The sequence below is a fragment of the Macaca nemestrina genome, chromosome 13 (genome assembly GCF_043159975.1).
Source record: "Macaca nemestrina isolate mMacNem1 chromosome 13, mMacNem.hap1, whole genome shotgun sequence".
In the NCBI taxonomy this organism is placed as follows: domain Eukaryota; kingdom Metazoa; phylum Chordata; class Mammalia; order Primates; family Cercopithecidae; genus Macaca; species Macaca nemestrina.
In genome coordinates, this window is record NC_092137.1 from 24,022,765 (window position 1) to 24,043,656 (window position 20,892).

The 20,892-nt window shown below is 46.1% G+C and overlaps 3 protein-coding genes across 4 annotated transcripts in view; 1 reads left to right on the forward strand and 2 right to left on the reverse strand.

Annotated features, from left to right (window-relative positions):
- Positions 1–2,820: 2,820 nt before the first annotated feature.
- Positions 2,821–11,653, reverse strand: LOC105479827 (splicing factor 3b subunit 6). Its single transcript, XM_011738152.3, has 4 exons — positions 11,401–11,653; positions 9,327–9,445; positions 3,260–3,398; positions 2,821–3,096 (listed from the first exon to the last, which is right to left on the reverse strand). The coding sequence occupies exons 1-4, from the start codon at positions 11,428–11,430 to the stop codon at positions 3,007–3,009; spliced, it is 378 nt and encodes a 125-aa protein (XP_011736454.1). The 5' UTR covers positions 11,431–11,653; the 3' UTR covers positions 2,821–3,006.
- An 865-nt stretch (positions 11,654–12,518) lies between these two features.
- On the reverse strand, positions 12,519–20,433 carry LOC105479824 (tumor protein p53 inducible protein 3). 2 transcript variants are annotated; one of them, XM_011738149.3, is made up of 5 exons: positions 20,296–20,433; positions 18,691–18,958; positions 16,648–16,860; positions 14,835–15,031; positions 12,519–12,802 (listed from the first exon to the last, which is right to left on the reverse strand). In XM_011738149.3, exons 1-5 carry the CDS (start codon positions 20,431–20,433, stop codon positions 12,620–12,622), a joined length of 999 nt encoding a protein of 332 aa, XP_011736451.1. In that variant the 3' UTR covers positions 12,519–12,619. The 2 variants fall into 2 exon arrangements, with proteins under 2 accessions (XP_011736451.1, XP_070932389.1); XM_071076288.1 differs by lacking the exon at positions 14,835–15,031.
- LOC105479818 (family with sequence similarity 228 member B) overlaps positions 16,711–20,892 on the forward strand; it is a 110,965-nt gene continuing 106,783 nt past the window's right edge. Inside the window, 1 exon segment of the mRNA XM_071076287.1 lies at positions 16,711–16,784. The gene's annotated coding sequence lies outside the window, so the exon portion shown is untranslated.

Consider the following 20,892-nt stretch of genomic DNA (forward strand, 5'->3'; position numbering starts at 1 on the left):
ATTTTAAAAAAAATAGAGATGGGGGAATCTCACTATGTTGCCCAGGCTGGTCTCGAACTCCTGGCCTCAAGCTATCTTCTCTCCTCAGCCTCCCAAAGTGTTGGGATTACGGGTTTAAATCACTGCACTCAGCCAATAGGGTTTTCTATCAGTGACAACTTGGAATTGTTTCAAGATTGAGGAGGGAGGGGCTGGTAACAGGTACTGCTAGTGTTCCTCATAGACCCACTGATACATGTCACATGATGTCATATACATGCTATCAGGCCATATCATCTTGGCTACATGATCTACCTTTTTTGTCTCCAAGAAATCCTGGCTGTATTCCTTTGCTGAGGGTGGAGGAGCTAATGAAGAAGCAGAGGTTTAGGACGCACAAAATAAGAGAAAGGAACTGCCTTGCATTTTAGTCACCCAAAGTCTCTGTGCTCACCTCTACTGTGGGACTAGACCAGCCAGAAGGTATTTCCTTCAGAATGTCTTGGTTCCTGGCTTTCTTTGATGACACAAATGCCTACAATAATTTCTTAGAAGTCAGCCTGCATAAAAGACATATGCATATTTTCTCCTGTGACACCAATAACTAAATATGGCATCAAGGACTATTTCAGGTGCCCACTATGGGGTGTATAAAAGATCTTGGTCTAGAGTATTTATAGCTGAGGTGGGTCAAAGAAGACACCCACTAAGAGAACTCCCCCAAAAGTGCAAACACATACTGGCTAGCACCTGGAGAGGACAGACTAGGCTCTGCAGGTAAACTGGGAAATGAACCATTTTACTGGAGCTTTAAAAGATGATGCAGAAAATTATGATGCAGCATACTAATGAGTTTGGACATTGGCCTGTGAAAGCCACTAAAGTTGTTAAACAGAAGAGCAATAATAAGATCAAGGTCGCCGGGCGCGGTGGCTCAAGCCTGTAATCCCAGCACTTTGGGAGGCCGAGACGGGCGGATCACGAGGTCAGGAGATCGAGACCATCCTGGCTAAGAGGGTGAAACCCTGTCTCTACTAAAAAATACAAAAAACTAGCCGGGCGAGGTGGCGGGTGCCTGTAGTCCCAGCTACTCGGGAGGCTGAGGCAGGAGAGTGGCGTAAACCCGAGAGGCGGAGCTTGCAGTGAGCTGAGATCCGGCCACTGCACTCCAGCCTGGGGGACAGAGCGAGACTCCGTCTCCAAAAATAAAAAAAAATAAAAAAATAAGATCAAGGTCACGTCAGTTGTTTTCAAACTTTCAGTCAATGAATTCTCTATTCATACAAATTTTTTCTTAGAAACTCAAAAATTTAACCTAGATGAAAGTCAAGCAGCTCTGGCACACATGTGTGCACATATAAACACAGTCATCTGCTGCACTCTTAAAAGCATTTGAAAAACTGAGCTTTGGATGCCTTGTGCAAAGGACTGATCGTAATTATATCCTCAGCATCTTGGTGCAGTACTGTGTGCAGAGTGGGGGGTCAGTGTTTGTCCATTGAGTGCAAGTTCTTGTAACTTAATTGGGACAGGATATGGAATTTCCAAATTAGAGGGAAGTTTTAAACGTCTTAACTTTAGGTCACGAAATTCAGCTAACATATATCAATCCAAATGATGGACTGGTCATGATTGCTAATAGAAGGAATTTCTCCTTGTTATTAAAACAACTACACCAGAGGCAAGCTAGCCTGCCACTTAGACAAATCACACTCTAAGTTTTAAAGTCTAATTTCAGTTTTTCTCTTACAAGAAAGTCTTTTAGAAAATTCTTTTTACATTACCTAAAGGCACAACATGCATTACAAAAACCAATAATGCACTCATAAAAGCATTCAAAAGAAAATTACAGCTCTGGCTCCTTTCTTATCTCCCCACCCTTAGAAATGACTCTACTCTCTTACACTGCTTTCAAAAAACACTCAGATACAATTAAAAGCAGAATTGATGCTCTTTGTCCATTGAAATGATTCAGTGTATGTACCCTTCAAATTGATTTTAGGTTCCAATTACACACAAAACAATTAGTCCATGTTTTCCCATTTGGTCCATGCCTAAGCAATAAAAAGTAATTGCTATATTCTCCTAAGCTGCCATGATGATGAATGGGGTAATAACCATACTATTTCCATGTCATGGGAACTTATGATAATAAGAATGAGCATTAAGTATTTTATTTATGGTAAAGATAGATTATGAACTAAGGTCCAAAATATATACAGATGCTTAATAACTAAAGGAAAAGGCTACATAAATACAATCTTAGACATATAACAACCAACACCACTACCCAAGCAGCTTGCTCTCAAATTTCTACCAATATGACAACCATTATGTACCCATAATAATTTTTTAAAAAATTTAAAGAGGCAAATCTAAGTTTCTAACAATGTACTATCATCTAAGTGACCATTTCTATAACAGACCTCTGTTCTAAAGACAAGGGTACCCATATTGACAAAGGTGTTTTGTTAACTATAAAGCAAGCATTATTCACATGTAAAGGCTTGGTTAATAACTGGTTGTTATCACACCAGCTTTGTATGTTAGCATTTTATTCATTCAACCAACATCATGAGCTTTGGTTTCCTCACCTGCAAAATGCAAATACCTATCTTCACTGAGTTGTTATGAAGGTTTAAAATTATTAATAGACATTCAATAAACAGCAAGTTCCTTTGATGGCTAAGCATTGCACTGGGCCCTGGAGGCATTAAGAATTTACATTAAGAGGTCCTGTTCTCAAGAAGCACAGAATCCCTAGGAGCACCTACAATTGTTGATAAGCTTCGACTGTTTTTTCCTGGTATCAAACAGGAAGGGAAAGTTCAAGAGAAAAGATTGAGGTGTTTCACAAAAAGCTGTAAGTTTATTAACACAATGTATTCTAATATGTATCAAAGTTTCAAGTAGGTCATGTTGAACCTCAAATTAGAAATCACAATATTTAGTATTAATTAAAAAGGAAAAAAAAGTCGAAAATTGTCATTCATGGGATTTAGTCCAAAATGAAAATGTAGAAAACATTTATTTTGGTGGATCTGTGTTGATGCCATATTTCTCCTTGAGAAGCTTCAACTGTTCCTCCTTTTTCTTTGTGTCCATCTTCTGAAATGCCTGGAAATGTGGTAAGCACCAAAATTAAATTACCAATCTATAGCCAAATGAATTTCATCAATAGCATTAGCCAAAAAACAAAGTCACAGTAGACATATATCATCACAGTACAGTTCTACACTAATTCTCAAATGAGATCACTACACAATGAGAACTTACTTACCCTGTTGGCATTATAGTACAAAACCACAAGGTATCTGTTACAAACATTGAATCCCGATAGGTGATCACATGCATTCTTGGCATCAAAGATGTCCTCATAGACCACATAAGCTGTTCCTCTAGTTTCAGGTGTGTTCCCCCTGGAGAGTTAAATCAAATTTAATTAAGATATACATTTATCGAGCATTGATAGTTGACTTACAGAACTGTCTTTTAAAAACAGTAAATTGAAATATGTTTTTAGTTAAGTATTTTGAAATTAACCTGAAACCATTAGAGGAAATAAACATGGATAGATATACTGGATAAACCTGTAATTTCTTGAATTAGGTAATTTTGCTTTTTGCTTTTATCTTAAGTAAAATATCTATGGGTCAAGCTGACTGTCACATCAGGAATACTAAGAACACAGCTACTACACAGAACAGCCTCGCGAGTTGTGGGGACTACAAGTGCTCTTGCCACCCTGACTGGCTCTACGATGTCTTTGTTTTGCTTTGTTTTTGTTTTTGTTTTAGATAGAATCTCACTCTGTTGCCTAGGCTAGAGTACAAGTGGCATGATCTCAGCTCATTGCAACCTCTGCCTCTCAAGTGATTCTTGTGCCTCAGCCTCCCAAGTAGCTGGGACTGCAGGCATGTGCCACCAAGCCCAGCTAATTTTTGTATTTTTAGTAGAGACAGGGTTTTGTCATGTTCCCCAGGCTGGTCTCAAACTCCTGACCTCACGTGATCCGCCTGCCTCACCCTCCCAAGGTGTTGGAATTACAGGCATGGGCCAACACAAACGGTCTACATTCATTTTTAATACAACTGAAATGCTAATGCATGATACAGCTGTGTGGCTAAGGAGAAGGGCTAGGCTTCTGCGAAGATGGGAGTGGAAGTGTGCTTGTGGACAGGGTTATCTGTGAGCCAGGGCAGAATGCTGGACGGTGGCTGGAAGTGGAAGCTGACTTTACTCATGGATACGGGGTTGCTGTTAGTGTAGGTATTCCTGGCTACTTCCTTCCTTCACCTCACCAACTTCCTCTGGGAGAGGTAGAGAGGTTTGAGGAGCAATGGAACACTAAACTGCAGGCAGCAGATGGCCATGTGACTGTTAGTGGAGACAATGGGTAGAGGTCTCACTCAGTTCAGGCTCTGGGTGACAAGATGGCCCCCTTGCCTCCATCTGTGTTCCAACTACCCAGTGCAACTACTGTGGAATGAGGTTTAAGACTGTGGGCTGACTCTCCATCTGCCACAGTCCCTACATAGGGTTGAGTAAAAGCAGTGGAGCCATGGGAAGAGGAGGTAGCTGCCTAGACTTGATCTAGGACAGGACTATAGTCTGGGCCCTGCTCAAGCTTGTGCTTCCTGTAAAATTGAAAAGGTATAGGGTACTGCGGGTGATTGGAGGGTGCCACTGTCAATGAATGTGCTCACTTTGTCAGGTTGTGTGGGCCTGACAAGGGGTTTTAGAATGTTCTTTAGGCTCTGGGAAGTCTTAACAACTTTCAGACTTTTGACTTTTAAAAACTTAACAAGATTTTCAGTTCCTTAAGAGCAAAGGTGATCTTATGTGTACTTCATTCACTCCTTTAGTGCCATGCATAAGGCAGATGCTAATATGCCTTTGAAAAGTGGAGATCTACTTTCTCCTATCAATTCTCTCACACACACTTTGTCCAGGAAGCTCAAAACAAAACAAAGCAACTCTCTTTCTTCCTCTTATATCTTCTTAGGAACTAGAACAGGGATAGACACTAACCCCACTTTAAAGACTCTCCATCTTAAGTTTCCCAGCCCTAATTATCAACCTCACACCTTGAGAGCCATACTATAATTTGAACTTTTAAAGGCATGTATTTGTACCTACCACGTATTGGACACTGAGCTAACATTATTTTCTTATTTTTTTGAGACAGAGTCAAGCAATTCTCGTGCAGGCGTGCGCCACCATGCCCAACTAATTTTTGTATTTTTAGTAGAGATGGGGTTTTGCCATGTTGGCCAGGCAGGTCTCAAACTCCTGGCCTCAAGTGATCCACCCGCCTCAGCCTCCCAAAGTGCTGCAATTTTCTTGACTGGCATTAAAATCTTAGAGTAGGAGGCCGGGCGCGGTGGCTCAAGCCTGTAATCCTAGCACTTTGGGAGGCCGAGACGGGCGGATCACGAGGTCAGGAGATCGAGACCATCCTGGCTAACACGGTGAAACCCCGTCTCTACTAAAAATACAAAAAATTAGCCGGGCGAGGTGGTGGGCGCCTGTAGTCCCAGCTACACGGGAGGCTGAGGCAGGAGAATGGCGTAAACCCGGGAGGCGGAGCTTGCAGTGAGCTGAGATCCGGCCACTGCACTCCAGCCCGGGCGACAGAGCGAGACTCCGTCTCAACAAAAAAAAAAAAAAAAAAAAAAAAAAAATCTTAGAGTAGGAATAAGAACACCTAAGCATGTAACTTAGCCTCTCTGAGCTTCGGCTGCTTCACCTGTCCAGTGCCATCAGGCTCTATCACGTGCCCTACCTTCCATGTGGGTTTAATAATCAAAAGAGGTAACAAGTATGAAAGAGTTTTAAAAAATAAAAAGTACCAAGTGTCTGCTACATGCCAGGTAGGGTCAAACCAAATCATCCTGATTTGATTGGGACTGTCCAGGTTTTAGCACTGAAAAGTCCAGTGTCCCAGAAAATCTCTCAGTACTGGGAAAACTGGGAAGGCTGGTCACCCTAGTGCCAGGTGCCAGGTATACAATAAAGCATGATCATAGTAATGGAACAGAAAAACAGCTGTTTCTCAATCTATAATTTAGACCTAAGCTCCTGTACCCTAAACTTCTATTAACCTATTCAACACATATAGACTATGTTCTTTCTGTGACAGGCACTAGAAATACAATAGTGAAAAAGACAAGCATCATCCCTTCCTTCCTTCAAGCTTATATTCAGGCAGTAGAAAGATATTACATAAATATGAAATCATTATAAATCTTTTTTGTTTGTTTGTTTTTGAGACGGAATCTCACTCTGTCACCCAGGCTGGAGTGCAGTGGCGCAATCTTGGCTCACTGCAACCTCCACCTCCTGGGTTCAAGCAATTCTCCTGCCTCAGCCGCCTGAGTAGCTGGGATTACAGACGCGCGCCACCACACCCAGCTAATTTTTGTGTTTTTAGTAGAGACGAGGTTTCACCATGTTGGTCAGGCTGGTCTCAAACTCCTGACCTTGTGATCTGCCCACTTTGGCCGCCCAAAGTGCTGGGATTACACGCGTGAGCCACTGCGCCCGGCCCTGAAATAATTATAAATCTTAGGAAATGTTTCGGCTTGGCATGGTGGCTCATTCTTGTAATCCCAGCACTTTAGGAAGCCGAGATGGGAGGATCACCTGAGGTCAGGAGTTCAAGACCAGCCTGGCCAACATGGTGAAACCCCATCTCTACTTAAAATACAAAAATTAGCCAGGAATGGTGGTGGGTACCTGTAATCCCAGTAACTCGGGAGGCTGAGGCTGGAGAACCACTTGAACCTGGGAGGCAGAGTTTGTAGTGAGCCAAGATCGTGCCATTGTACTCCAGCCTGGGCAACAAGAGCGAAACTCCATCTCAAAAAAAAAAAAAAAAAAAAAAAAGAAGTGTTTCATAAAAGAAGTAGAAAGCTCTGTAACAGATAGGGAAACAGGGAGCTACTTCAGCTAGGGTGGTCAGGGAAAACCTCTCTGAAAAGGTGACATTGAAGCTGAGACCCAAAGAATAAGAAGGAGCCAGGCATGAGATGAGCTGGTGAAAACCATTCCAGATACAAGGAAAATAGAAGCACAAACGTTCTGAGCTGCTCTGCACTCTTCTTAAGATGCCCCTGCTTTATTCCGTCCTTTCATTTTGGCTTTCTGAAACATTCTCTAACTTCACTGATTCAAGCATCCCTTAATTGAGTACTATCAATAAACTTTATAATGCCTTTATAAACCAATCACAACCACTTTTTATATTATTATTCTATTTTCTTTTCTTTTTTTTGAAACAGGGTCTCACTCTGTCACCCAGAATGGAGTGCAGTGGTGTGATCTCAGCTCACTCACTGCAGCCTCAGCCTCCCAGGTTTAAGCGATTCTCCCACTTGAGCCTCCTGAGTAACTGCATTACAGGCACGTGCCACCATGCCCAGCTAATTTTTGTATTTTTTTGGTAAAGACGGGGTTTCGCCATGTTGGCCAGGGTGGTTTTGAACTCCTAACCTCTGGTGATCTGCCTGTCTTGGCCTCCCAAAGTGCTGGGACTACAGGTGTGAGTCACCGCATCTGGCCTCTTCTACTATTTTCTATATTATTCATTTAGTATACATTGGGTGCTTACCATGTCTCGCGCAAGTGCTATCAACACAAAACCAAAAATAATATATGATATGAGCCCTGGAGGAACTCACAGTCTGCCCAGGGTGACAGATGAGTATAGAGACAACAGCAAAACCACGTGTTAACCTAGGAGAGACACATGGAAACGCTACAGGAGCAGAGGAGTGGCTAATGTACACTGGGAAGGAAAACTGATAAAGTACCTTCACAGACACTGTCTAATTTCATCCAAACTAAAATTCTTTTAAGACAGTAGGTTAGGAAGACTATTTCATAGATAACTGAAGCCCAGATAAGGTTAAATATTTTCTCCAGTTTCACAAGAGTAGGCAAGCCAGTATTTTAACCCAGGCCTTACAACCAATCCATGCTGTTTCCACATTAAAAGCTAAAAGGCCACCACCCAGATTATCTCATACATGAACAGAAAACCAAAAAATCCAGGCAACTAGTCACACACACGGCTAGTAACAAGGCCTGAAGTAGAATCTTGTCTCCTGATCCCCAAGTCAGGGATTCGCCATGTTGGCCAGGCAGGTCTTGAACTCCTGACCTTGTATACCATTCTTTATATATCTAGAGCAGGGTTTCTAAACCTAGAGTCCGTGTATCCCCTGAAATATATGCAACATGTGTGCGTTCTTCTGTGGAGTGGTCTAAAGCTTTTATCAGATGCTCAAAGGACTGAGACCTCCTAAAAAGGACAGCTGGTCTATAACACGTTCACTTTCATCCCCATCTGAGTACCAATGATCATGTAGTTCCAGCTCTTGGTTTACTCTCTGGAGGGACCGTGTCATTCAAAAGGAGGGCCCTCAAGACCTAATAGTCCTAAAGCCAGGAAGGAGCTCTTAAGTCATACAACACAGAATTCTGACTAGAAATAAAAACTTTATATGTAGTCATTACCGGGGTAAAATAATACTTTTTTTAAAAATAAAAGCTTTAGAAATCCTTTCAGATGGACTCTTAAGTCACTAGCCTTTTCCTATGAGTTAGGGTATCAGGGGCTATATATGGTACTGTGTTATGCAGAGGTTCAATTTAGAGTCAGACGAATTTATCACTAAGCACTGTAAGACTAGAAAGGTACTTTACTCTCAGGGCTATAGTTTTGTTGATCCAAATAAAAGCACTTATTATGGTTAATGGTATTCAGTAGATGTCCAGTAAATGTCACTTGAAGGTATGAGCCCCAATCTTTATATTAAAACATGAATGCTTGTAATTAGATGTTTTCCTCTATACTTTCAAATCTTCAATTGAAAGAGCTGTAGTTGAAAATATCATTTTTTTCTGTTACTTTTATACTTTTTTACTTATTCAGAAATTCTGGAGTTATTTAAAGAGACAGTGATGATTGTTGAGAAAATTACAGAGCTATTGCATACAAAAAACACAGTGTAACAGCTAGCTTTACAAATAATGGGTAGGCAATAAATGTTAGTTCTTTCCCTTCTCAACCAGTTTCCTCAAAGCATTCATTACTACTTCAACGAATGCTTTGAGGAAACTCAAATCCTCTTCTTGGCTCTCACTGAGCTGGATCATTAGGGTCTCAGTAGGTTTTTTCCCTCCTTCAAAAAGATCTCATCTCTTTGATCTCAATCTGTTAGTCTCTAGGCTCTTGGTAAGGGTTGCTGCATCGCACACAACACAGGGTGGCCTCATCGTCAGCTAAAATTCTGATTACAGATTATGCTATCATTTTCTTTAAATGACTCAGTAAGACTCACACTCTGATTTGACGAATAGGTCCATATTTCCCAAATATATCATACATTTCTTCAGCTGTGATTTTGTATGGCAAATTTCTTATATACAATATCCGATTTACTTCAGGTGGAAGTCGAATCTAAAATGAGAAATATGTATTGTTATTATAATTAGGGGCAGAAGTGTTACCATTTAAAAAAATTCTTAATGATACATAATAATAAGCCAAGAATAAGAGGTATAATTTGATGTTTCTGAAAATGGGAAGATCTTTGAAAAAGCAACAAGAGGCTGGGTGCAGTGGCTCATGCCTATAATCCCAGCACTTTGGGAGGCCAAAGTGGGAGAATCACTTGAGCCCAGGAGTTTGAGACCAGCCTGGACAACATAGTGAGACCCCCATAAAATTTTAAAAATTAGCCAGGCACGGTGGTAGGTACCTGTAGGCCTTCGCAAACCTTACCACCATCACTCCTGCTAACACCTGAGTTGGGCTGTAGCCTCTTCCCTGCCCATCCCAGGAGATGACCCTGATTCTTGCTTCCTGGAGAAAATAGACATGACCAACTGGTAAATACTTTTCATCTATATCCAACTACTTTTCCTCTATTACTACGCCAACCTTCATCTACTAAAAACCTCCACTTCTGGACTTAACCTATCTTTCTTCCATATCATGTTTCTTACACCCTGCTGGATTGCTCCCATTGGCATAAAAACACGCCTATATCACACATCTTTTAAAAAGTCAACTATCTGGCTGGGTGCGGTGGCTCATGCCTGTAATCCCAGCATTTTGGGAGGCCAAGGCAGGTGGATCACTTGAGGTCAGGAGTTCGAGACCAGCCCGTCCAACATGGAGAAATCCTGTCTCTACTAAAAATACAAAAATTATCCGGGTGTGGCAGTGGGTACCTGTAATCCCAGTTACTCAGGAGGCTGAGGCAGGAGAATTGCTTGAACTCAGGAGACAGAGGTTGCAGTGAGCCAAGACTGCACCACTGCACTCCAGACTGGGCAACAGAGTGAGAGTCTCTCTCTCAAAAAAAAAGTCAACTATCATCCAATTTCTCTACTTCCTATTTACATGAGAACTCACAGACAGTGTCTTTGCTGTTTCCATTTTCTCAACTTTCACCATCTTTTCACCCCACTGCAATCAAGCTTTCATCCACTGAAATGATTCCTATCATCAAGGTCACCAAAAGTCTCCATTTACATATCCAATGGTCAATTGTCTGTCTTTTCTTTTTTCTTTTTTTTAATTTTTTTTTTTGAGTCAGGGTCTTGTTCTGTCTCTTGGCTGAAGTGCTGTGCAGTCGTACAATCATGGCTCAAGGCAGCCTTGAATTCCTGGGCTCAAGCAATCCTCCCACCTCAGCCTCCCAAAGTGCAGGGATTACAGGCATGAGCCACCTCGCATGGCCTACCTTCATCTTATACCTCTAAGCGTTTTACAGTTGACTAATCTCTCTTTTGAGTTTTTTTTTAAAGTTTCCATAACACTGCACTCTCAAACACTAGAATGTAAGCAGAAGGACTTGTTTTATTCACGGCTGTATTCCCAATACGTAAGACTAGTGTCTGCCACATAGTAGCTGTTCAATAAATATAACTGATGAATTATGTCCCACATGGCAAGCAGAATACATAGTAGGTGCTCAAAAAATATTGTTTTAATTAATATATTAATGAAGGATCCGAAAAGCTCCATGATCTGAGGGGAATCCCAGGCCCCAATTGTTGGTGAACCATTAAGTTAGTTGAGAACTCTTCTGCGCTATCGAGTTTAAGCCAAGGAGATAATCCTAACGCCAGGTCCTTAGGTGCAAGTCAAGCAAAGAGGCTACAGGGGTAACACTATGACTGACACTAGGTTAGAGACTGAGGAACTCTCAAAAGGGGTGGGGGCAGAAATGTCGCTCAAGGAGCATATCTCCGAGGATGGGGCCAGGATAGTGTCTTCGCTGACAGGATAGGAATTCTGGAGTTCTCCGCTCTGGGGACGGAGGAGGGGCAAGAATGCTCCGATCCACGCGCTAATAAAGGCAAACCCGAAGTTCTCCCAACCTCTGCAGAACACCCGGTACTCACGTTCGCCCTCTTGGCCGCTTGCATCGCCATCTTGGCGGGCTGATAAGGTTACCGTAGCAGATACTGAAATTCCTCCGGACCCCTCCGGAGCTCGCTCGGTTTCAGGCGTTACACCGCGTTAGACGCAGGACATCAACATCCAGGACCCGCCGGAAGCTGTTACAGCGGAATAGCGCTGTCTCACGCCGAGACGCGCTGACGTAGCAGCCCCCTTCCAATACACTCCCGGGTAAAACCGAGCCTGAGAGAGACGCGAGGCCGGAAGATGGAAACGCGAGTTCAAGACACTTCCGGGCTCTGTAGCGTAAAGGGCGGGGCGTAGCCTCCAAAAGGCGGGATGTTCCGGTAGGGGAGGCCCTCCCTGACCAAAGGGAGCCGGGCGGAGGGGGCGGGGCCTGAGGAGGGCGGTGAGCTGGGGCGGGGCCCAGGTGAGTAATTGGGGAGCGAAGGAGGCGGGGGTTGAGGAGGGTTATGACAAATAGGGAGGGGCCCAAGTGAGTAGCGGGAGGGGGCGGGGCCTGAGGAGGGTGCTGAGAGCTGGAGCTGGGCCCAAGTGAGTATCGGGGAGGAAGCGGGGCCTGAGGAGCGAGGTGAGCTGGGGCGGGACCCAAGTGAGTAGCGGGAGGGGGCGGGGCCTGAGGAGGGCGGTGAGAGGTGGGGTGCGGCCCAGGTGAGTAGGGGAAGTGGTCGGGGCCTGAGGAGGGTGGTGGAGGTGCAGCGGAGCCCAGATGTGTAGCGGGAGGTGGTGAGGGCTGAGGAGGGCGGCGAGAGGTGTGGTGGGGCCCAGGTGAGTAGCCGGTAGGGCCAGGGCCTGCTGTGGTGCCCGTGCGGGGCGCGCGGGCAGGTGCGGGAGACGCGATGGTGGGCCTGAGCCTCTAGCCGTGCTCAAGGCGGAGTCTGCGGGGTTCTGGCGGCTTGTGTCACGGCTGACGCTGTAACTATACCCAGAACCTCCGACCTTGGAGGGGCGCTCAGGTGGAGCCTCAGCTGATCGGGCCTCTGAAATCCCCGCTGCGACGCCCGCCGGACTCCCTCCCCAACCCCGCCGCGGCGGCCGCAGTCCGCGTGCCACCCTTCCAGTCCACTCTTTATTTCCTTAGACCAACTTTAAACGGCTCTGGAGGAAGCACCGGGTTTCTTGCCTGTTTATTGTGAATCTTCTCCAGGTTTGCTCTAGAAAGGCCTGAGGTGGCCGCGTCCTGTCTTGCCCACTCCTCCTTCACTGGGGCAGTTCCAGGACGATCTTGCCTAGGTTTTTGTTGGTCTCCATGTACTTATGGGCCTCCTGGATTTCGGTCACTGGGTAGATTCTGTCCAGAACCGGCAGTAGACGTTGGGGGCCCTCCGTGGAGAAGTGAGGCAGAATTTGCTCCGTGAAAGCATTCACTAGCATTTGCTTGTACTAAGACAAGGGAAAGGAGAGCATCAGCCTGGGGAGAGAGCCTCACCCCGCCCTCCTCATCCTCCTCAGCCTTCTTGCTCTCTCTGAAACCACATATCTGAAAAAGAACACGGGGACACTTAACCCCTCACTTTCTAGCATGTGTGTGCAATACCCCTGAAGGAGTGATGTGCCATCTCAGAATATGTCTGATAGGTATATTGTTTATTTTGAGGTGAAAACATTGGAGAAATTGTAGTTTCAGAAAAGGATAGCTGACCTGTCTCTTCTTGCATGTAGCAAGTCATAAAGATTCCTGTGGGAGGGGCACCCTCCCCATACTAGGGCAAGAAAATAGCCTTTATCACCGGAGACTGGAAACAGGGCTACAGTGGAACTGAATACATAAACTTAAGGAAGTAACCCTTATCTTCCACTAGTTTTACGCCCCCCACCCCCATATATCTCCTAGTGACTTCCCTAGAAATTTACTATCCCTAGCCCGATATTGCCTTATTTCTTCTCAAATTTATTGTTCTTTGTCTAAAAATTACAAAAGCATCTTACTTTGGCCAGATCACTTGAGCCTGGGAGTTTGAGATCAGCCTGGGCAACATGGTGAAACCGTCTCTATAAAAAATACAAGCCAGGCATGGTGGTATGCCTTTGTCTTGGCTACCTAGGAGGCTGATTGTGCCACTGGACTTCAGCCTGGGTGACAGAGTAAGACCCTGTCTCCATAAAAAAAAAAAAAAAGACATGCTTTTCTCCTGTCAATCTGCTGTTATCAATTTGGTTTCTAGATCCAGCCGAAGAGACCACATAGGAGATAAAGGGGGGTTACAGGTGATCTCTGGCTCCCCTGTACCTCCAAATGTGTAACTTCTGTTCTGTACCAGATAAAGACTGAAGCCTGAAGTAAAATGTTAGTATCACTGACAGCCTAAGAATTGTTTTTTTGTTTGTTTGTTTGTTTTTGTTTTTTTTTTCTTTCTTTTTTTGAGACGGAGTCTCGCTCTGCGGCCCAGGCTGGAGAGCAGTGGTGCGATCTTGGCTCTCGGCTCACTGCAAGCTCCGCCTCCCAGGTTCACGCCATTCTCCTGCCTCAGCCTCCCGAGTAGCTGGGACTACAGACGCCCGCCACCACGCCCGGCTAATTTTTTTGTATTTTTAGTAGAGACGGGGTTTCACCGTGTTAAGTCAGGATGGTCTCGATCTCCTGACCTCGTGATCCGCCCGCCTCAGCCTCCCAAAGTGCTGGGATTACAGGCATGAGCCACCGCGCCTGGCCAAGAATTGTTTTTAAATAAACGGTCTTCACCCAGGAGGCAGCCACAGATAGGACTCATATAGGCTCAGTGCAAAAAGGATGCTTAAGTTCTCCTGTCCCCTCAGCTGGTGCAAAACCCTATGGTGGAAACATTCCCAAAGCTGGTACCTGCTAGACTGCCAGATGGAATATTTCAGGAGCATATAATCTTTTTTTTTTTTTTTTTTTTTGAGATGTGTTTTTGCTATGTTGCCCACGCTGGGGTACAGTGTCTATGCACAGGTGCAATCATAGCTCACTGCAGCCTTGAAACTCCTGGACTCAAGCAATCCTCCACCTCAGCCTTCCAAGTACCTGGTACTACAGGCAAGTGCCACTGTGCCCGGCATGGAACCTATAATCTGTTGAAGGCCAAGGCTTACTTATTTTTTACTCACTTAAGAGTCTTTCTTAACACACTGAGATGAATTCTGCCTTTGAAAACAAAGTCTTGGAACTACTCGAAATACTTCCTAATATGGTCAGTGCTTTGTTCATTCTATTAGAATGTTCAGATAGCGCATGAAGCACCAACTACACTTCTTTTCATGATACTGAAGCCTCTATCGACCAATCTGAATCAGTTCTCTGAAATTGGGTTCCCTATTTATCTTCAGAGGGGGAGATTTCTTCATAGAAACTAACCTTCCTAACCTAAGGTAGAGCTTCCTTTCTCGGGGTAATGTAAATGAACCACACTTTTCTGGATTAAATCACATGTTTTCTTTTCATTCATGTACTCACCTTATTGTCCCTAGATCTCAGCAAACTGGTGATCAGACTTCCTCGCTTATGAAGTAGCTTTGAAAGCAGGGGCCCATTGATGTCAGCTCCTCCCATCAGACCATAGAGAACCCAGCGACCATCAAGAGCCAGGCAGTTGACGTTCTTCTCCCAGTAGGATCCGCCTATGCAGTCTAGAATAAGATTAACTCCAGCACCTTCCATAGGAAACAGATTTGTGATGCTAGTCAGATATAGAAAGCTTGGTACAAAATAAGATACCATGGTATATTTGTGGATTATAGACATAAATACAGATGCAAGTGGTAAATCTATAGGTTGGAATTAGAAACACTGCTTGAAGAACTGTTGTAAATGGAGTTTAGATAGCGGAACTCTATCATAGCATGTGTGAAGATCACCCTTTATGATGCCTAGCTATAGCAAGAGGGAAATGGGGCACCATGGCCTATAGTCTCCTCTCATGCCAAATTAAGTACAGTCCCACTGACACCCAGACATGATTTAAAACAGAATACAGGAGGCCCAACCTAGGCTAGTTGTTCACATAGAAGTTAGGAAGTATCCGCACTGGGTTATTGGAATTATAGGCTTTCTAACTTTAGTTTCATCTCTCCTTTCCTTCCTTCCTTTCTTCCTTCCTTCCTTCCTTCCTTCCTTCCTTCCTTCCTTCCTTCCTTCCTCCCTCCCTCCCTCCCTCCCTCCCTCCCTTCCTCCCTCCCTTCCTTCCTTCTTTCTTTCTTTCTTTTTTTTTTTGACAGAGTCTTGCTCTGTCGCTCAGGCTGGAATGCAGTGGCGCGATCTCAGCCCACTGCAAGCTCTGCTTCCTGGGTTCACGCCATTCTTCTGCCTCAGCCTCCCGAGTAGCTGGGACTACAGGCGCCTGCCACCATGCCCGGCTAGTTTTTTGTATTTTTAGTAGAGACGGGGTTTTCACCATGTTAGCCAGGATGGTCTCGATCTCCTGACCTCGTGATCCACCTGCCTCGGCCTCCCAAAGTGCTGGGATTACAGGCGTGAGCCACAGTGCCCAGCCCTCCTTTCCTACTCACATGAAAAAAGGAGGCCAGGCGCGGTGGCTCATGCCTGTAATCCCATTACTTTGGGAGGCTGAGGCAGGCAGATCACCTGAGGTAAGGAGTTCAAGACCAGACTGGCCAACATAGTGAAACCCCATCTCTACTAAAAATACAAAAATTAGCTGGGTGTGGTGGTGCATCCATGATCCCAGCTACTCAGGAGGCTAAGGCTGAAGAATTGCTTGAACCTGGGAGGCAGAGGTTGCAGTGAGCCGAGATCAAGCCACTGCACTCCATCCTCAGTGACAGAGCGAGACTCCATTTCAAAAAAAAAAAAGAAAGAAAAGAAAAATGGAAAGGGATGAGCCAAAAATAGACACATCTGGCTTTGGAATACAGCAGTGTGCACATCTACTCACTCATTTAGGGTGCTATCACCCAACCCTACCATGCCCGGCTCCAAACTTGTCTCTGCCTCCAAGCCTCCTATTAACTAAGTGTAGAATGGCTGGTTGGGAAGAAAAGGTGCTGGATAATTCTAGACCAAGTCTGCGTGGTCTAAAGTGTGGATGAATCTTATCTCTTGCAAGAATGCACATGGAAACCATCTTAGATATAAATATGACTGCCTGTCTCCAGTGGTCAAATACCATAGTACTAGAATTTGGCCAGGGCAGCTGTTGAGCACTTAGTAGAGGTAAGACTGATAGACGGCATTGGCAACTTTGAGACTGGTGGGGATTTTATTTAATCATCTCTTAAATTCCTGCTGAACTGTAGAAACAGTTGTTTACCTTTGGTGAATTTCAGTGTTGCTTCAGAGAAATCCTCTTCTTTGTAATTGAATCCAGCAGCTGCTCCAAGCTTTTCTGCCATTTGAAGCTTCTGCTGGGAGCCAGCTGTGACCAGAGGAATAGCTCCAGCCATCCGGGTGAGTTGGATAGCAGCTGTGCCCACACCACTCAGTCCTGCATGGATTAGCACATAGTCTCCAGCCTGAACGTTTCCTGTGACAGAAAGTACAGGGTTCTCTTTACTTTGCAACTACTACATATTCCCCACACAGACATATTTTATCAAGATCACCTGGCCGTTGCACCAAATGCCAAATCGATCTTTTGCTTTTCCTTTTTTATTTGGTGGGGTGGGGGTGGGACACTGTGACTCAAATACAAACTGTCTTGTTCTTTGGAGAAAGAAAAAGCATACTGACAGTCCTTTTTTGTCTTATTTCCTCTGGCTAAAGTGGAAAACAGCCTTTTGAAACAGGGCTATAAGCAGTCACATCCATAATCTCTATTTTATCTATGATATAACACCAAAATGCACATCTCTGACCTACACCTGAATAAGTAAGAACAACTACCATTCCCATGGTCACCCACCACCCAAAGCCAGTCCTTGTAGAGCCTGAAATGCCTCCAGCTGGTCTTCCTGATCCAGGTAACAGATAACCACCAGGCTCTTCTTCCTAAGATGGCACTTTTATTACGTTATTCCTCCTCAAAATGTAAAGTGCTTCTCCATTGGCTTTTGCGTTGAGTCCAGACAGCTTGATATTCAAGGACACCATGATCTAGCCCCAGCCTCATTTTTCACAAATCACAATAGTCATCCTTCACCACTGAGTGCAGTGGCTGGTCTCACCTTGATACTCTTTCCTTTTTTTTTTGAGACAGAGTCTCGCTTTGTCACCCAGGCTGGAGTACAGCGTCGTGATCTCAGCTCACTGCAAGCTCCACCCACCCGGGTTCACGCCATTCTCCTGCCTCAGCCTCCTGAGTAGCTGGGACTATAGGCACCCGCCACCACGCCCGGCTAATTTTTTGTATTTTTAGTAGAGACGAGGTTTCACTGTGTTAGCCAGGATGGTCTCGATCTCCTCACCTCGTGATCCGCCTGCCTTGGCCTCCCAAGGTAAGCTGAGGCCCGGCCCACTCTTACTTTTTCTTTGAGACAGAGTCTCACTCTACTGCCCAGGCTGGAGTACAGTGGCATGATCATGGCTCACTGCAGCCTTGACCTTCCTGGGCGCAGGTGATCCTCCCAACTCAGCCTCCTGAGTAACTGAGACAACAGGCGTGCACCATCATGCCTGGTTAATTTTTGTGTTTTGTGTAGAAACAGGGTTTTGCCATGTTGCCCAGGCTGGTCTCAAACTCCTGGGGTCAAGTGAGCTGTCTTCCAAACTGCTACTATTATAGATGTGAGCCACCTTGCCTGGCCGATACTCTTTCTTAGGCCACCTTGGCATGCCTATGTCCTTCACAAGTCTACCCACCCTTCAAAGCTTTCTCTTCCAAAAAGCCTTCTGACTACCCTTGTCCACACCATCTTTTCCCATCTCCAGTTTCTATTGTAGTTAGAGACAGGGCTATCCTTCTAAACTCTATGGTCATCTGATCTTATGCATATGTTGCCTTCTCAGTCACACTGCACTGTCTAAAGGCAAGGACCAAGTCTTCTTAGACTCCCTTATGTGAGTTCTTGACTGTCCTTAATGGGATTGAGGAGGAATAAATGAGTCAATTGGCCCCTTCTGTTGCACTGGGACACCAGGGAGAAGCTCAGCATGATTTTGAGAAGCTGGGACTGCTGCTGAGCCTCCAGGGTTAAGATGTACAGAGGTCTCCTATCTAGTGTTATCCAGACCTTCTATCTGCTAACCATGATTCTAAGCCTCAACATTAAACCCTTCTAACATGGTCTGAGGACCTGACAGTACAGGTGGTACAGCAGGGCCTGGGAGTGCCCTGGAGGATTGCTGGGATTCAAGGTGGCTGATTTATGAAGGTGTTGAGCCACATTGTGTGGAGTGAGCATGGAGGCCTCCTCACCCACAAGATGTAACAGCTGGAATGCGGTGAGCCAGGCCTCCGGGATGGCCGCGGCCTGGAGCAGGGTCAATCCCTCTGGGATAGGCATGAGGAGGCTTTCGGGGACAGTGACATACTGAGCCTGGCCCCCACCGGGGAGCAGAGCCATGGCTGCGTCCCCGATCTTCCAGTGTCCGTGGCAGCCAGGCCCCAGCTCTGCCACGTGTCCAGATGCTTCAAGTCCCAAAATGTTGCTGGCTCCTGGAGGTGGGTCATACTGACCTTCTCTCTGCAGAAAAAGAAGTGCACTAAGTGGTGAGCATGATCAGAAATCTGTGTGTCACCACCCCTGGCCCCTCTTGCAATATCCCCTCTTTTTTTTTTTTTTTTTTTGAGACGGAGTCTCACTCTGTCGCCCAGGCTGGAGTGCAGTGGGGCAATCTCGGCTCACTGCAAGCTCCGCCTCCCGGGTTCCTGCCATTCTCCTGCCTCAGCCTCCCCGTAGCTGGAACTACAGGCGCCGCCACCACAGCCAGCTAGTTTTTTGTATTTTTTAGTAGAGACGGGGTTTCACCATGTTAGCCAGGATGGTCTCGATCTCCTGACCTCGTGATCCACCCGTCTCGGCCTCCGAAAGTGCTGGGATTACAGGCTTGAGCCACCGCGCCCGGCCCCCTCTTTTTTTTTCAGAAATAAATTTCAGGATGAAGTCAGGTTTTTGTGAAGTCAGGAGAAGAGAAAGGAGAGGCCATTAGTTTTATGCAAATAAACTGGAGGTCACATGATCAGTGGATGTTATAACTGGTAGAGTCCTTAGCTATTTACCTCATCTGAACCCCTTGCTTTACAGATGGAGAAACTGAGTCCCAGACAGGGGAAAAAATAGTCGTGGGATTAGGAACCTTGATGATGGTTCCCATGCATCAAGTGCTAGGCTCTGTGCTCACTCACCCCAGTCCTCAGAAGCTGTAGAGCAGAGGGACTTAACCAGGAGTGTGTGGCAGAACCACCTGAGGAGTATTTCAAAGTACATGTGCCTGGGCCCCCATCACGTTTCTTTTGTGCCCCAGGGGATTCTGATGCACATTTCTGAATGACCACAACCAATGCAGCGGGCCCAGGTCAGTAAATCAGTAGCAGACAGAAGAAAATTCTTATAGAGTACTGCCAGCTGTCAGCTCTGGGACTCTCAGAGTGGAAAGAGTTAAGAGGTCCTTAGAGCCACAAAGACCTCAGCTTGAATCCCAGCTCTTCTGCTTGCTAATGTCATGGCCTTAGGCATACTGCTTAACCTGGCCGACCTTCAGTTTCCTTATCTGTAGAAGGAAGAGGATGAACAGGGTAGCCTGGGGAGTAAGTGCGCCCACACCCCACAACAATGTTAGTTCCGCCCTCCTTATCTGGAGGCCTGAGTGGCTACGGATTAGCTCAGGGTGGATTCTGCTTTGCAAATACTCCCCCTTGTTTTGTATGAACAAAAGGGGAGCCCTGGGTTTAGGTCTGGGAAGCCCCAGCGCATGTGCCTGCTGGGTGTGGGGCGGTGCACGCCTTCACGTCTCATCAATGTCCACTGAATGCTGTTGAGAGGCAGTCCCGCCCAACCCGGCACAGTTGAGCCCTGGGTACCTGGATTAAGTCCGCCCGGTTCAGGGCGCTGGCCGCCACCTTCAGGAGGACTTCACCCTCCCCAGGGCTCGGCTTGGCCACCTCCTTCACGTAGAGGTTTTCCGGTCCTCCCGGCTTGTCAAAGTGCACGGCTAACATGTTCTCTGAGGACACAGGGCAGAACAGGACAGGGCAGAGCAGGGCAGGGGCCGCTGTATCCTCGCGGAGCAGCCCAGCCTCAGGCTGGCACCGCGGCGTCCCCTGCCAGCCAGCGCCTCGCTGCCCTGGTCTCCCGCGGACCCGGCCTCTGCCCCCAGCTCCTGCCTGGGAAGTCGTCGACCGCCTCCAGACCGATCCCACCCAGAACACAGATGGGAACAGCGGGAAGTGGGATGGCGGTACAGGGCTGGATGCGGCAGAGCAGGACAACCCCGAAGAGGATCAGGCAAATCACACTCCCTCTGAGTTGGAATCCCCCAGCCCTACCCGGGTCCCCGGTGCCCGTATGAGGTACTTACTCCTGGCCCGGCTCCCCTCCCGTGCACCAGGCGGCGCCGAGCGGTTCTGGCTCCTGCGGGTCCCGGTGGCACAGCACGAGCCCCAGAGTCCCGGGACTGC